Source organism: Dryas octopetala, chromosome 1 (assembly GCF_963921425.1).
Source record: "Dryas octopetala chromosome 1, drDryOcto1.1, whole genome shotgun sequence".
In the NCBI taxonomy this organism is placed as follows: Eukaryota; Viridiplantae; Streptophyta; class Magnoliopsida; order Rosales; family Rosaceae; genus Dryas; species Dryas octopetala.
In genome coordinates, this window is record NC_141366.1 from 13,528,776 (window position 1) to 13,545,475 (window position 16,700).

General features: G+C 37.7%; 2 protein-coding genes and 2 pseudogenes across 5 annotated transcripts; all 4 read left to right on the plus strand.

Moving 5' to 3' along the window:
* Positions 1–2,560: 2,560 nt before the first annotated feature.
* LOC147298135 (S-locus-specific glycoprotein S13 pseudogene) lies at positions 2,561–3,552 on the plus strand (annotated as a pseudogene).
* Positions 3,553–3,742: 190 nt separating this feature from the next.
* On the plus strand, positions 3,743–6,220 carry LOC147298136 (G-type lectin S-receptor-like serine/threonine-protein kinase At4g27290). Of its 2 annotated transcripts, XM_086237449.1 has the most exons (7): positions 3,743–3,877; positions 4,103–4,237; positions 4,578–4,702; positions 4,768–4,978; positions 5,116–5,353; positions 5,448–5,598; positions 5,677–6,220. In XM_086237449.1, exons 1-7 carry the CDS (start codon positions 3,793–3,795, stop codon positions 5,986–5,988), a joined length of 1,257 nt encoding a protein of 418 aa, XP_086093575.1. In that variant the 5' UTR covers positions 3,743–3,792; the 3' UTR covers positions 5,989–6,220. The 2 variants fall into 2 exon arrangements, with proteins under 2 accessions (XP_086093575.1, XP_086093583.1); XM_086237457.1 differs by lacking the exon at positions 4,103–4,237 and having other exon boundaries at positions 3,793–3,877.
* A 4,090-nt stretch (positions 6,221–10,310) lies between these two features.
* Positions 10,311–14,257, plus strand: LOC147298137 (G-type lectin S-receptor-like serine/threonine-protein kinase At4g27290). Of its 3 annotated transcripts, XM_086237515.1 has the most exons (8): positions 10,311–10,381; positions 10,474–11,685; positions 12,091–12,213; positions 12,497–12,621; positions 12,698–12,908; positions 13,070–13,307; positions 13,388–13,538; positions 13,631–14,257. In XM_086237515.1, exons 2-8 carry the CDS (start codon positions 10,731–10,733, stop codon positions 13,940–13,942), a joined length of 2,115 nt encoding a protein of 704 aa, XP_086093641.1. In that variant the 5' UTR covers positions 10,311–10,381; positions 10,474–10,730; the 3' UTR covers positions 13,943–14,257. The 3 variants fall into 3 exon arrangements, with proteins under 3 accessions (XP_086093641.1, XP_086093624.1, XP_086093632.1); XM_086237498.1 differs by lacking the exon at positions 10,311–10,381 and having other exon boundaries at positions 10,390–11,685; XM_086237506.1 differs by lacking the exon at positions 10,311–10,381 and having other exon boundaries at positions 10,390–11,685; positions 13,070–13,163.
* Positions 14,258–14,662: 405 nt separating this feature from the next.
* Positions 14,663–16,131, plus strand: LOC147298138 (G-type lectin S-receptor-like serine/threonine-protein kinase At4g03230; annotated as a pseudogene).
* The last annotated feature ends 569 nt before the right edge of the window (positions 16,132–16,700 follow it).

Below are 16,700 nucleotides of genomic sequence, written 5' to 3' on the forward strand. Positions count from 1 at the left end.
TGCCAATTTAAAGCAAACATGCTATTTGAATACAACTTTCCAGAAAGAATGCATGTACTTTTGATGAAAAAAGAAAAGAAAAAAAGGAAGAGGTGTAAACCCAAAGGCAAAAAGGACCCACTGCCATGCAGATGAGGATGTTGGCTTGCTTCTCTTGTGATTCACGTGAGAAGCCAAAGAAAAAATGAAGCAAGTTGGCCAAACACCAAACATAAATTAAGGAAATAAAAAGATATAAAAATGTGGCTTTCAACTAATAATCAAGGAAAAATAGGTTGCAGAACCCAAACTTTATATCTTATAAGGGCCTATATATTTTTTTTTTTTACAAAGGGGGACCTAAACCCAAAGAAAGAAGCTAAATAACTACAGCTATTGGCATAATAAGTAGAAGAGTCTAATTACAGCGAAGACATTATAAATAAATCTAACAATTATTTTTTTAATATATATATTAATATATACATAATATAAAATTTTATGGACCTCCCTTAAAAGTGGGCCCTAGGCAATCGCACTTGGTGCTAGGGTTCGTCAATGGGCTGGGTCGGGCTAGCTCGGCCCAAATTTTTCGAGTTCGGGCCGAGCTCGGGCTTGAATTATAGAAGCCCAATAAGACTTTCGGGCCGGGCCGGGCCGGGCTTGGGCTTTAATACACAAGCCCAAGGCCCGCCCATCGGGCTTGGAGGACCGGGCCGGATTAGGCCAGAACGGGCGGCCCAAAATGAGCCCAAAGCCTATTTAGACACATATATATCTTAAAAAAAAAAAAAAAAAAAAGGATTTTGGCTATGTTGTGATTTGAACATGACCTCATGTAACAAGCTTCAACTCTCAACCAACTGAGCTGACTAGTTTATTTGTTAAGTTTGTGAATCATAACACATTTAATAGCTCTTTCGTTTGTTTACTTCAATAAATTATTAATATGCTTATTAAGTTATTATATAATACTATTTTGTTAGTAATAGTGTAATACCATAAATAATAAACTTTTAAAATTATATACAACATTACAACTATAATAAAACATAAATGTACATATGTTTTATTATATATTTTATTACATATTTTTATAAACAAACGATGCAATTGTGTTGTCAACGATCCAAACCATTCAAATTTAGTTCCTCACTCAAAGATAATTCGTGCAAAAAATTAGCTCAATCGGAGATGTAAAAGTGACATAATGGTGGTCGAATTAATGAATGATCGTGGTTTTTCTAATGATGATCGAATGGGTAGATGAATTTCAATTTAGTCAATTTTTTGTACGGATAATCTTTGACTATGAACATAGAAAATGAACGGGTCAGATTGTTGAAATCACGTTGTGGTCTTCATAATTATGGAAGCAACAAGGTTTCTACGAGAAAGTTATTAGAATTATACTCTTCAAGTGTATTTATATGTATAAGCTCACATATCAATCGTGTTTTCAACAATCCGAACCGTTCAAGTTTTAGTTCCCCACTCAAAGAGAATTTTTGCAAAAAATTAGCTTAACCGGAGATATAAAAGTGACGTAACGGTGGTCGAATTAATGAACGATCATAGTTTTTCTAATGATAATCGAATTGGTAGATGAATTCCGATTTAGCCAATTTTTTGTAAGGATGATCTTTGACTATGAAAATAAAAAATGAACGGTTCAGATCGTTGAATTAATGAATTGACGATCGTGGTTTAATAACTTTAATTATAGTTGTATATACACATATACATTTATGTTTTATTATAATTGTAATGTTGTATATAATTTTACAAGTTTATTACTTTATTATTTATGGTATTATATAGTTTACACTATTACTATTTACTAACATTATAGTATTATATAATAACTTAATAAGCATATTAATAATTTATTAGAGTAAACAAATGAAAAACCTATTAAATATGTTATGATTTCCAAATTGGACTTTGGGTCGGGCTTCGGGCCGGGCTTTGGATGGGCCTAAACGGGCCGGGCTTCGGACGGCCCATGGGCTTCAAGGGGATGGCCCAAGCCCAACCCAAGAGACTTTCAGGTAGGGCCGGGCCGGCCCAAATTTCGGGCCAAATCGGGCTTCGGACCTAATGGGCCGGGCGGGCTTCGGGTGGGCTTCGGGCCTTGGGTTTTTTGGTGAGGCCTACTCGGTGCCCTCTTCAGGGCCAGCACTGAATTATGGATCGACCAGTAGATTAAGACCTAGTTGGTAGACATTGATGCATCATGCATGTTGAAAAATTAAAAGTTCAAGAACAAAAATGAGAACGGTTAATTGTATTCCACTCATTTTAATATAATCAAAAGCATCGAAATAATGGACATCCTTAAATTAATATTATAAAACACTAATTTCTCATTTATTATTATGCAGGATTAGGACTAAATTAAGTTGTATTAATTATAATGAATTGGCATGTGTATTACTATTTACTACGCAAAGTTTTTTAAAAATAATTTAATACGACTTTTTTTTTTGGTCAAATAATTTAATACGACTTAAGAAGGGAGAGGCGGCTGCAAGACTGCAAAGGTTCAGAGGACCCGTCTCCTTCCCATTTATTTTTTAATGGTAGCTTGTTACCTTAATTCTCATTTCTTGACAAATAACACAGATGAAGGGCCTTGCTTTCATCTTCTTTACCATTTTGCAGTTTTCAGTGTTGATTTTGTGCACAGCAGCTGATACCATATCACCATCACAACCCATCATCGGCTCTGCTACTCTGGTTTCTTCAGACCAAAGCTTTGAACTAGGACTCTTCTCCGCCAGCAACTCCAGAGCCTGGTATTTAGGAATATGGTACAAGAACTTTTCAGATACTGTTGTATGGGTTGCCAACAGAGAAAACCCACTTTCAGATTCATCTGGAGCAGCCTTGACATTGTCCAAAAATGGCAGTCTTGTCCTTTTAGACCAAATGAATAACAGTATTTGGTCATCCACTTCTTCCAGAGTAGCAGAACACGATCCTGTTGCACAGCTCTTGGACTCTGGAAATCTTGTTGTTAGAGACAAGACCCCAACAAGTTCAGAAAGCTATTTATGGCAAAGTTTCGATTTCCCATCAGACACTCTGTTACCAAACATGAAGGTGGGATGGAACTTCAGAACCGGCCTGAACCGGTTCTTGACTTCTTGGAAAAATTCTAGTGACCCGTCTCTTGGAGAATATACCTACGGGGTTGAAAACCTTCTGTTGCCTCAGCTTGTTATTGCCAAAGGATCGCAGAAAAAGTTCCGGAGTGGGCCTTGGAATGGTCTTCGATTTACTGGTACTCCTGGTTCGGCCATTCAGACAGTTGTGAAACCATTCTTTGTGTACAATGCCAATGAGGTATATTATATGTATGAGGCAACTGACAATTCTATTGTTACAAGATTACAGCTGATGGAGTCGGGTTTGCTCCAGCGGCTAGTGCTGAATGAAGGAAGCACTGAATGGGGTGTTATGTATACCATGCAGAATGATCGGTGTGATAATTATGGAGAGTGTGGGCCGAATGGCCTTTGCAAAATCTCCAAATCACCAATTTGTGAGTGCCTGTAGGGTTTTGTTCCGAAATCACCAAAAGAATGGGAGGTGCTTAATGGGACAAATGGGTGCAAGAGGAAGACTGCACTGGATTGCCACAAGGGTGAAAGGTTTCTGGAGATTCGAAATGTGAAACTGCCAGACCTGTTGGATTTTTGGGTGAACAAGACCATCCGCGCCAAGGATTGTGAAGCAGAGTGCTTGAAGAATTGTTCTTGTGTAGCTTATGCTAATGCAAATACTAGCAGTGGAGGCAGTGTCTGTCTTATGTGGTTTGGTGAACTGATTGATATGCGAGAAGTGACTGAAGATACTGACCAAATATATATACGGATGCCGGCTTCAGAACTAGGTAAGTGAATTATTGTAGTCAAGCCCTTGGTCCTTAACATGCATGCAGCAGCACACAAGGTCTTAAAACTTTCTGTAGGCATATATAGTTAGGTTGTGCACAAAAGGTCAAAATTTTGTTCTTTTTTATGCTTTAATTTAGGCATACCTAAATGCATGAACAGCTGCTGCTGCAATGACAATAGAATAACTGGAAATAATGTGTTATTTGTTACATGATCTTTAGTTGATACCATGCCAGACACCAGTCAGAAGGATAACAGAGTAGTACTCATCTTGGTCATATCAGCAGTTTCTGGGGTTCTTCTCCTTGGTTTGTCATGCTGGTGTTTAATTCTGAAGTACAGAAGAAAGAAAAGGGGTAAGCATGCATATTCACTTGCCAGTGGTAGTGCATACCTTATATTACTGAATACTGATCGACAAAGAGACTTGTATATATTGTGATCTGAAAGAATTATAGGACTCAGTTCATATTCATGCCCAGTGGCCTTTCTGGCAAACCTATATGATTTGTTGAGAGAAAGATCCCACATTAGAAAGATATAGCCTTGCTCAGTAATTTATAAGGAGTTGGGCCTCTCTTCCAATTGCTGATCCGGCCATTACCAATTGGTTTTGGGTTGGATGCTTCAATTACCTGTATTTACATTGTCTTTTCCTTTTTCATTTTCATTTTCATTTTCATTTTCATTTTACAGATTCCAGAGCCAATAAGGAGGACTTGGAGTTACCACTGTTTGATTTTGATAAAATTGCAACCGCCACCAATAACTTCTCTAGCACAAACAAACTCGGAGAGGGAGGTTTCGGTCCAGTTTACAAGGTAACAGGATGATAGTTGACCTTGTGTGTAAAAATTCAAGCTAATATAGTTGTATTAAATTTCAGGCCAACCTGACACAAGAAGAATTAGTAGCTGTAAAGAGACTTTCAAAAGATTCCGGGCAAGGTCTTAAAGAGTTTAAAAATGAAGTTACAATGATAGCCAATCTTCAACACTGGAATCTTGTTAAACTTTTGGGCTGCTGCATTGAAGGAGAAGAAAGGATGCTCATCTATGAGTACATGTCTAACAAAAGCTTGGACTGCTTTATTTTCGGTCTAAGATTCTATCCTTCATAAATTTTATTTCTAATTCTCAGTGCAATTTATGCAATTGGACAGAGTCCTAGGCTCTGGTTATGCCACAGAGGAGGAAAACTGAATCGATGCTGACGTGATTGATGAATTGTGCAGATCAAAATAGAAAGGTGTTGCTGAATTGGCAAAAACGATTCGACATTATCATGGGAATTGCACGAGGACTTCTCTACCTCCACCAAGACTCCAGATTAAGAATCATTCATAGGGATCTTAAGAGTAGCAACATCTTGCTTGACGATGAGCTGAACCCCAAAATATCTGACTTTGGCATAGCAAGGATTTTTGGACGAAATGAAACTGAAGCAAAAACAAAACGAGTAATTGGGACATAGTGAGCTGTACCAACATACATCATGAATGTTTTTTTTGTTTTTTTTTTTTTTCCAATTATGACAAAGTACTTAAACTGTGTTATTTACATGCAGTGGATATATGTCTCCTGAATATGCAATTGATGGGAAGTTTTCAGTGAAATCCGACATCTTCAGTTTTGGAGTGCTTTTGTTAGAGATAGTAAGTGGCAGAAAGAACCGAGGGTTTCATCATCCAGATCACCATCACAGTCTTCTGGGACATGTAAGTATCACATGCTGATTTTGAACATCCAGTTTTTCATGTGTATGACTAAAGACACATTCTTTGCAATTGTTCCAGGCATGGCTACTGTGGAACAGAAACAGGGGCTTGGAACTAATAGATGTTTGCTTGGAAGACTCATATGTTGAGTTTGAGGTTCTGAGATGCATTCAAGTGGGTCTATTATGCGTTCAAAAGCTGCCCAAAGACAGACCAGTAATGTCATCAGTGGTTTTCATGTTAGGCAACGAGGGAGCAATATTGCCTCAACCGAAGGAGCCTGGTTTCTTCACAGAAAGAGGTTCCATGGACATTGATACCTTAATAGCAGGGGAAGGAAGAAGCCATACCGGGGACACAATTACCATTACAACTGTGGAAGCTAGATAATATGAGCTCACTTGCACACCAACAATTATCTTCCTAGATTTTTTGTTTGCTTTACTCAATTACTTGTAATATCAATCTGTTTGGTGAATCTTCTAAGGAATTAGAAGTGACTTTCTTTGGTCAATTAAATCTTCTTTAACAATTTGTGAGATTAATTTCTCTTGATTATGCGCCTTTTTTTTATAGTTGACATGCATTGAGGAAGATCGATCTTAGCGGGTCCCCATGGCTAGACTTTGTGTTACTTGGTCGCTAAATATAGATCTTCATCTGATGAACATTGGTATTTATTATTCAAATAAACTTATAAATGGATTTCTTGATGCAGTGGCTATATCTCCCCAGAGTATGCAGTTGTTGGAACTTGGAACATTCTCTGTAAAATCTTATGTGTTTTGCTTTGGTGTGCTTCTGTTAGAGATAATAAATGGCAAAAGAAACATGAGGTTTTCTCACCCAGATCACCAGGATAAGCTTCTGGGACATGTAAGTAGAAAGAGCATTAATATAGCATTAATGTGCCATTTCTTCTCTCATTTCTCTTTAGCAGGACTAAGCCATATGCGAATGCCTTGGACCTAATGGATAAATGTTTGAATGATTCCTGCATTGGATCTCAAGTACTGAGATGCATTCATTGTTGTGTGCTCTGAAATTCCCAGCAGACAGGCCAGCAATGTCATCTGTAGTTTTTATGTTGGCAAATGAGGGAGCAAGATTGCCTTGGCCTAAACAACCAGCTTTCTTTGTGGAAAGATGTTCCACTGATTTGTATGCAAGGGCAGGAGGGGAACAATCTCATACAGAAAATGAATTAAATAACCACCACATTGATGGAAGTCTGATAAAGGACTACATTCTTTTAATAAAAATGTTACTAACAAAAGTGTTATTGAGCAAAAATGTTTGATACACAAACATTCCTAGACATATAGTAATTGTAACCATGACAGTGTTGTGTTTTAGACTTTATGCCTATCTATAGCTCTGTTGGTCCTCCCTTTTCAAGGTGAATCCAATTCTTCATAAAATTGGAAATATTAGATTTCTGCTCTCTGTGCTCTGCCTAATTAGTTTGGAAGGAACTAATTGTGAACTCCTATACTACCCAATGCTAATGCTATTCATCTATAATCTAGAACTCTCAACACATTAATACACATTTCATGTATTAAAGTATCCCCTATATGCAAAGACTTTCAAATAAATTTTTATATAGATAAAATGTCAAACGAGTACTTGGTTTAAAAAGAGTGTAAGTCTCTAAGAGATATATTCGCTGACTTAGTCAAAAGTGTAGTTCTATATAAAATGGGGTACAAACTTCAAATTGGATTTGAAAGTCAACAAGAAATCTTAGAATTAGTGTGTAATGATTGATCACGTTGACAAGTGACAAGCTCCTTGGTCAAAAAACAACACAAACACAACTAACTTAATTAAAGTATTATAAATTTATAAGCATGGGAAGATGTAAGTTCCACTAATCGCTGACTCTTGTAATGCCTCTATGTCTTGGTAGAGAACTCCAATAGTGCGTACACCGCATGTTGTGTAAACAGATCGAATGGTCCAAATTTATACTTTAGAATGAAAAAATATAATCCTCTCAAATTTAAGAGTAAAAAATATATCAACATGGTATCCAGTGTCAACATGGAGAATTTTCTTCTTGATAAGGAATGAATGCCATCCCTAGTAGCACTCTTACATGTCAGTGCCGTTCGTAACTTTTTAGAGGCCCCAGTGCAAAAATCTAAAAAGGGCCCTTTTGTATATAAAGAAAAAAAGTATAAAATTATGTAGGTATGTTTTCCATTTATTTTTGCTTGAAAATAAAAAATAAAATGATACTTTCATTAAACATGAGATAATATTATAGTTTGTACAAATTTTCAACAAAAAATTTGGGACAATAAATAATTAAAGTTATAGGGCCTTTAGACATACAAGCTTTGAACAAAAAATAATTTAAACTTTGAACAAAACCCTAATTTCTTTGGAGACAATGGAGAGAATATGAGGACTAAAGAATGGATCAAGAGAAACCGATAATTAATCGAAGAAGAGCATCGAGCTGAAGTCTTGAGAATCGAAAATCTGATCGAATGAATTATGGAGGAACTTCAACTGAGGAAGAGAAATTAAATGATTGAGAGTTGAGAGAGTCTAAGACAGTGAGGGAAGGAAGGAGAAAGAGAAAAACAAAAAACAAAACTCTTATTCGTTTAATATAAAAAACATTTTGATGTTTAAGTTTTTCAATAAAGAAATAAAAGTCTAAAAACTAAATTTAATTATTACTTTAGTTATTATAAATTTAATTTGGGCCTCTTACAAACTTGGGCCTCTTAGATATAAGCCTTGAACACCTTAGTTACTACTTACTAGGCCTCTTCATATCATAGCTTTAAATATAATTTTTTAAATATTATAATATATATATATATAAAATTGGGCCCTGGGCGGTCGCCCCTCCAGCCCTTGCTCAGGGACGGCTCTGTTACAAGTAGTTGAATCCAATTTAAAGAGTTTGTGTTTATTATATATGTGTATTTGATATATGGGTTAATTACATATATACACCTCAACTATACATCATTTATCAACTTGATACCTCAGGTTCAAAAACTTTCATTCAGGTACATCAACTTAGTACCTCCGTTACTTTGACTGTTATGAAGACCGTTAAATGCTTACGTGGCGCTGACGTGGCACACGCGGACCCACCACTAAAAGTTGACTTATCTTTAAAAAAAAGCTACATGGACAAAAAATAATAAAAAAATCAATAAAAATGATATAAAATAGAAAAAAAATTATTGAATTTTGAAAAAAAAAAAAAGGCAAACAGAAACTCTCATCCCTCCCCCTTCGTCGCATCGTTGACCCAACCCACCCACCTCCTTCCCCCTCTTCGGGCACTGGCCAGCAACCCCCTCCCCTGCGTCGTCAACCTTCTCCCGGCCGCATCTCTCTATCTCTCACTCTATCTCTTTCTCTTTGTCACTTTTTTTCCCTTTCACTCCAGCTGCTTCGCGAGCTCGGTTTCCTGCGTCGACGACGACGACGACTAGCTGCTCCGCGAGCTCAGCTTCCTTCCCCACCACCACCCCGTCCACCCCACACCCAGCCCCCGTCCCCAACCCAGCCCCTCCTCAACCTTATATCTCTCGTCTCTCTTTCACCTCTCGCTCTCCAGCCACAACAACCAAAACCCAGTAAGCAATTAATCGAATTCAAAACAAAAACCAACAAAAACAAACCAAAATCGTTAATCATAATCCAAAAATCAAATCCCAAACAACTGCTGCTTTATTCCAAACTCTCATCTCAAACAACTGCTGCTTTATTTTGTCAAAAATCAAATCATAACCCAGTGGCGGGGATGGGTGGAGGAGGGACTGGGCTGGGTGGGTGGGTGGGTGGGAGAAGGGAGGGAGGGGACGGGTCGGAGCGGGGGGAGGGAGGGAGGAGCTGGGTGGAATGGGGTGGGTCAGAGCAGGGGGGAGGGAGGGGGCAGGTCGAAACGATGGGTGGGAGGGGTAGGTCGGAGCAGGGGGAGGGAATGAGGGGATGGGTGGGTCGGAGCGCGGGGAAGGAGGGAGGGGATGGGTCGGATGGGGTGGGGTGGGTCGAAATGATGGGTGGGAGGGGTGGGTCGGAGCGGGGGGAGGGGGTGGTGGGGGCAAGTCGAAACGTGGTGGAAGGGAGAGGGCTATATGGGTAGGTCAGAGCTGGGGGAGGGAGGTGGGTCGCCGGCGCTGGTTTGGTGGCTGGGTGCTGGGGGGAGGGAAAGGGCTAGGCTGGGCTGGGTGGGGTGGGGTGGGGTGGGGGGAGTGGCGGGGATGGGTAGAGGAGGAAGGGGGGAGGGAGGGAGGGGGCTGGGTAGGGAGGTGAAGTCGGGCAGGGGAGGGGGCTTGTTTTTTTTTTTTTTTCTTTTTTTTTTATTTAATATAATTTTAATGGTTTTAATGGTTTTTTTGATTTTTTTATTAATTTTTGTACACGTGGCTATTTCTAAAAGACAAGTCAACATTTAGTGGTGGGGTTCACGTATGCGTGTCAGCGCCAACTTAGCAGTTAACGGTCAAACTAACAGAGGTATTTAGTTGACGAAATATTGAAGTTGAGGTACCTGAATGAAAGTTTTTCAAACGGAGGTACCAAGTTAAAAAGTGATATATAATTAAGGTATAATTAAGATATATAATTGTAATTAACCCTTGATATATTTATTCTATCTCCTTGATTTTCCTTGGTCAATTATGAGACAATGATGCATGTCGAGAAATTAAAAGTCTAATATAAAGACGAAGAATGAAAAGGCGGCTGTATGACTGATTGCTGCAAAGGTTCAGAAGAGCCGTCTCCTTCTCATTTCTTTTTAATGGTAAGTTGTCAACTTAATTCCCATTTCTTCACAAAGTTCACAGATGAAGGGCCTTTCTTTCATCTTCTTTACCTCTCTACTCCATTTTTCAGTCTTGAATTTGTGCACAGCAGCTGATACCATATCTCCATCACAACCCATCATTGACTTTGGTACCTTGGTTTCTTCCAGCCAAAGCTTTGAATTGGGACTCTTCTCCACCGGCAATTCCAGAGCCTGGTATTTGGGAGTATGGTACAAGAACTTTTCAAATACTGTTGTATGGGTTGCCAACAGAGAAAACCCACTTTCAGATTCAAATGGAGCCTTGACATTATCCAAAAATGGCAGCCTGATCCTTTCAGACCAAATGAATAACACTATTTGGTCATCCATTTCTTCCAGAGTCGCAGAAGAAGATCCTGTCGCACAGCTTTTGGACACTGGAAATCTTATTGTCAGAGACAGGGCAACAACAGCAGATTCAGAAAGCTATATATGGCAAAGTTTCGATTTCCCATCAGACACTCTGTTACCAGGTATGAGGCTGGGGTTGAACTTCAGAACCGGCCCGAACCAATTCTTGACTTCTTGGAAAAATATTAGTGACCCATCTGTCGGAGATTATACCTATAAGATGGATAATCTTGTGTTGCCTTTGTTTGTTCTTGCCAAAGGATCAACGAAAAAGTTCCGAAGTGGACCTTGGAATGGAATTCGATTTACTGGTCTACCTTCGAACAACCCAATTTTGAAACCAACTTTTGTGTCTAATACCAATGAGTTGTATTATATGTATACGACTACTGACAATTCTATTATCACAAGATTAAAGCTGAATGAATCGGGTATGATCCAGCGGCTAGTGATGAATGAAGGAAGCACTGAATGGGATATTGTGTATACTTTACCGAAAGATCGGTGTGATAATTATGGGGAGTGTGGCGCAAATGGCATTTGCAAAATTAACCAAACACCCATTTGCGAGTGCTTGCAGGGGTTTGTTCCAAGATCACAGCAAGAATGGGAGGTGCAAAATAGGACAAGTGGGTGCAAGAGAGAGACACCACTGGATTGCCATAAGGGAGAAGGGTTTCTGAAAGCTCGAAATGTGAAACTGCCAGACCTGTTGGATTTTTGGGTGAACGAGACCATGAGCGTCAAGGGATGTGAGGCAGAGTGCTTGAAGAATTGTTCTTGTGTAGCTTATGCTAATTCAGAGAGTGGCTGTCTGATTTGGTTTGGCGACCTGATTGATATGCGAGAGTTTGTTGAAGAAGTTAGTGAACAAGATATATATATTAGGATGCCAGCTTCAGAACTAGGTAAGTGAATATTTTGCTTTAATAATGTTAGATCCTGATTTTGTGGAGTCAAGTTCTTAATACTTAACATGCAGTACATAAGGTTTTAGACCATCCAGTAGAAATAGCTAGGTTCTGCAGTCCCATTTTATCGATCCTATAGATTTCTTGCTATCAGATTGTATGCTGCAAGGCTTAAATTGAAAAGGTCTAAGACCAACAAGTGAGAAATTCAAAAGGTCAAAGTTTTATGAACTTTGCTTATGCTTCAATCTAGGCATCCCTAAATGCATGAAGAATTGCTTAAATAGCAACAAAGTGGAAATACACAAGACTAGAACAAAGTACTGTGTGACATTTACTATAGAACAGAACATTAATGTATGATTTTTAACATCTAAATGTTATATGTTATATGATCTTTAGGTGATACCAGACAGAAGGAGAAAAGAGTAGTACTTATCTCTGTCATATCAGCAGTTTCTGTGCTTCTTTTTCTCAGTTTGTCATGCTGGTGTATAATTCTGAAGAACAGAAGAAAGAAAAGGGGTAAGCATGCATATGCAACTTGCTAAATATATTTGGTGAAATGTTATATCACTGACAATGAGGCTTGAATATATTGTTCCCTGAAAGAATTATACTTAGTAAGTTCGTGTTCATGTTCATGTTATGCATAAGATTTTCTCAAACCTATATATGCTTGAGAAAATCTTATGCATTGACAAAGACATTTATTTTGAATTTCAATATGCACTTTACATATTAAATTCATGCATTTAAATTGCTTTTATATCATTCTCATTTTCCTTCCTGTTTTCTTATTTCATAGGTTCAAGAGCAGGTAAGGAGGACATGGAGTTGCCACTGTTTGATTTTCATACAATTGCTACAGCCACCAATAACTTCTCCTGCAAAAACAAACTAGGAGAGGGAGGTTTCGGTCCAGTTTACAAGGTACATAAGAAAAGGGCGATAGTTGAACTTATTATCTACAAATTTTTAAGCTAATATATTTAGACTATATTTTCAGGCCAACCTAACACAAGAAGGACTAATAGCAGTAAAGAGACTCTCGAAAGATTCAGGGCAAGGAGTGAAAGAGTTTAAGAATGAAGTTACAATGATAGCCAATCTTCAACACAGGAATCTTGTTAAACTTTTGGGCTGCTGCATTGAAGGAGAAGAAAGGATGCTAATCTATGAGTACATGCCCAACAAAAGCTTGGACTGCTTTATTTTTGGTCAGAGATTCTATACTTCATCTTTCGGATCAATTACATAACCAAATTATTTTACTACTTTCTGGTGCAACTTATGCAATTAAATAGAGTCCCATGCGGCTCTGTTATGTCACAGAGGAGGAAAACTGAACCAAAATTCATGTGATGCATGACCTGTGCAGATCAGAATAGAAAGGTGTTGCTGAATTGGCAAAAGCGATTCGAAATTATCATGGGAATTGCACGGGGTCTTCTCTACCTCCACCAAGACTCCAGGTTAAGAATCATTCATAGGGACCTTAAGAGTAGCAACATCTTACTCGACGATGAGCTGAACCCCAAAATATCTGACTTTGGAATAGCAAGAATCTTCCAACAAAATCAAATGGAAGCAAAAACAAAACGTGTAATTGGGACATAGTGAGTTGTACCAACATACATTATGAATGTTTTCATTTCCATTTATGACCAAGAACTAAAATTGTGCTCATTAAATGCAGTGGATATATGTCTCCTGAGTATGCAATTGATGGGAAGTTTTCAGTGAAATCCGATGTCTTTAGTTTTGGAGTGCTTTTGTTAGAGATAGTAAGTGGGAGCAAGAACCGAGGGTTTCATCATCCAGATCACCATCACAGTCTTCTGGGACATGTAGGTATCAGTTGCTTATGTGTGTTTGCTAATTTTGAACCTCTAGTTTTTCATGTGTATGACTAAAGGCATATTATTTGCAATTAATGCAGGCATGGCTACTGTGGAATGAAAACAAGGGTTTGGAACTAATAGATCCATGCTTGGAGTACTCATATGTTGAGTTTGCGGTGCTAAGATGCATTCAAGTGGGTCTATTATGTGTTCAAAAGATGCCCAATGACAGACCAGAAATGTCATCAGTGGTTCTCATGTTAGGCAACGAGGGATCAACATTGCCTCAACCAAAGGAGCCTGGTTTCTTCACAGAAAGAGGTTCCATGGGCATTGATACCTTAATAGCAGGGGAAGGAAGAAGCCATACCGGAGACACAATTACCATTACAACTGTGGAAGCTAGATAATATGAGAACATTTGCACACCTACAATTATCTTCCTAGATTTTTTTTTTTTGCTTTACTTGTAATATTCAGTCTGTTTGGTGAATCTTCTAAGTAATTAGAAGTGACTTTCTTTGGTCAACTAAATCTTCTTTAACAATTTGTGAGATTAATTTCTCTTGATTATGCGCCTTTTTTTTTATTATAGTTGACATACATTGAGGAAGATCGATCTTAGTAGGTCCCCATGGCTAGACTTTGTGTTACTTGGTTTTTGTTAATGGTTTATTCAAAGCAATAACAATAATGATGATGCATGTGATGACATTCTTCTGGATTCTGGTTTAGTTCTTCCACATCAAATAATAAAAATTAACCTGTCTATATTAATAAGCATCAAAAGGACACAAAGTTCAAGTATGCCATCTTAAAGTATTATGTTGATTATCTTTTAAATGCTTGGAATAGGAAAACCTTCTTTTCGGCTCAAAATTCACTTCTAGATGCTTAATTTCCACTCTTTGCATGCTTAAACCTACAAAACACAAAAACAACATAAAGAAACGCCAAGAACTAACCAAGAAAAGAGATAAATAACATGCATTAACATGAACAATTATGAACCTATCAGAACTAACAGAAGTTGTAAGAATGACAGTAGGATTTCCTTTATAAATACTTCCTGAAAAAGCAATAATCCCATTTATTTGATAGGCCACAAAAGCAAGAAGGAAGACACATAATTACCTTTATTTGATTTGGCAACCATTGTTACTACTACTAGCAATTTCTCTAATGAAAATCTGATTGGAGAAGGTGGCTTTGGCCCAGTTTACAAGGTAACATTTTCTTATGTATAGTAAACAAGAAGGTATACGTTTTTTCTGTCCATCTTTCTCACCCTATTATAATAAAAATGCTTGATCAATATAATCACCTTTAGGGCAGCTTTTCAGCATGCCAAGAAATAGCAGTAAAGAGGCTGTCAAAGTACTCAGTGCAGGGTCTAGAAGAGTTCAAGAATGAATTAGTTTTGATTGCAAAACTTCAACACTGGAATCTCGTTTCACTTTTTGGCTGCTTTATGCAAGGAGATGAAAGAATGTTAATATATGAGTACATGTCCAACAAAAGCTTGGATTTTTTCATCTTTGGTTTGAGCCTCTTGGGACTTCTGGCATCTAGTTATTTAGAATTTTTTCAATTCAGCTTAAAGCTCTTCATGCATCTAGGTTCAATCTTTTGTTGGTTTAAAAAGAAGAGAAAAAAAATTTCCTTCAACATCTCATGCAATATGATTTACAAGGGATGAAATCAATGTGCAGATGATAAAAGAAGTTCACTATTGGGATGGGTGAAGCGCTTTAACATTGTTATGGGAATTGCAAGAGGCCTTCTCTATTTCACCAAGATTCTAAGCTTCAAATCATTCACAGGGATCTCAAAGCAAGCAATATTTTGTTGGACAGCAACATGAATCCTAAAATTTCAGACTTCGGCTTAGCAAGAATATTTTGAGGTGATTAGAATGAAGCCAAAACAAAGAGAGTTGTTGGAACATAGTAAGTTCACTAAATATGGATCTTCATCTGATGAAGATTGGTATTTATTAGTCAAATAAACTTATATATATGGATTTATTGATGCAGTGGCTATATCTCCCCAGAGTATGCAATTGATGGAACATTTTCTGTAAAATCTGATGTGTTTAGCTTTGGTGTGCTTCTGTTAGAGATAATAAATGGCAAAAGAAACATGAGGTTTTCTCACCCAGATCACCACCATAACCTTCTGGGACATGTAAGTAGAAAGAGCATTAATATAGCATTAATGTGCTGTTTCTTCTCTCATTTCTCTTTAGTAGGACTAAGCCATATGCTATTAATTGCAACTGTTTAATTAGGCATGGTTGCTATGGAATGAAGAGAAAGCCTTGGACCTAATGGATAAATGTTTGAAGGATTCCTGCATTGGATCTCAAGTACTAAGATCCATTCAAGTGGGTTTGTTGTGTGTTCAGAAATTCCCAGCAGACAGGCCAGCAATGGCATCTGTTGTTTTTATGTTGGAAAATGAGGGAGCAAGGTTGCCTTGGCCTAAACAACCTGCTTTCTTTGTGGAAAGATGTTCCACTGATATGTATGCAAGGGCAGGAGGGGAACAATATCATACAGAAAATGAAATAACCACCACATTGGTGGAAGGCCGATAGAGGACTACGTGCTTCTAATAAAATCGATACTAACAAAACCGTTATTGAGCAAAAACGTTTGATACAGACACATTCCTAGACATATAGCAATTGTAACAATGACAGTGTTGTGTTTTAGACTTTATGCCCCATCTATTGCTCTGTTGGTCCTCCCTTTTCAAGTTGAGGATCCAATTCGTCATAAAAATGGAAATATTAGAATTTTGTTCTCTGTGCTCTGTCTAATTAGTTTGGAATGAACTAATTGTGAACTCCTATACTACCTGGCTAATGCTAATGCTATTCGACACATTAATACACATTTCATGTATTAAAGTATTCCCTATATGCAAAGACTTTCAAATAAATTTTTATACAGATAAAATGTCAAACGAGTACTTGGTTTAGAAAAAGTGTAAGTCTCTAAGAGATATATTCGCTAACTATTCAAAAGTGTAGTCTATATAAAATGGGGTACAAACTTCAAATGGATTAATTGAAAGTCAACAAGAAATCTTACAATTCGTGTACTGTATATGTAAAAAGGTGAACCTGTTAGATCTAAGGGTCAAAAACACGTCTACATGATA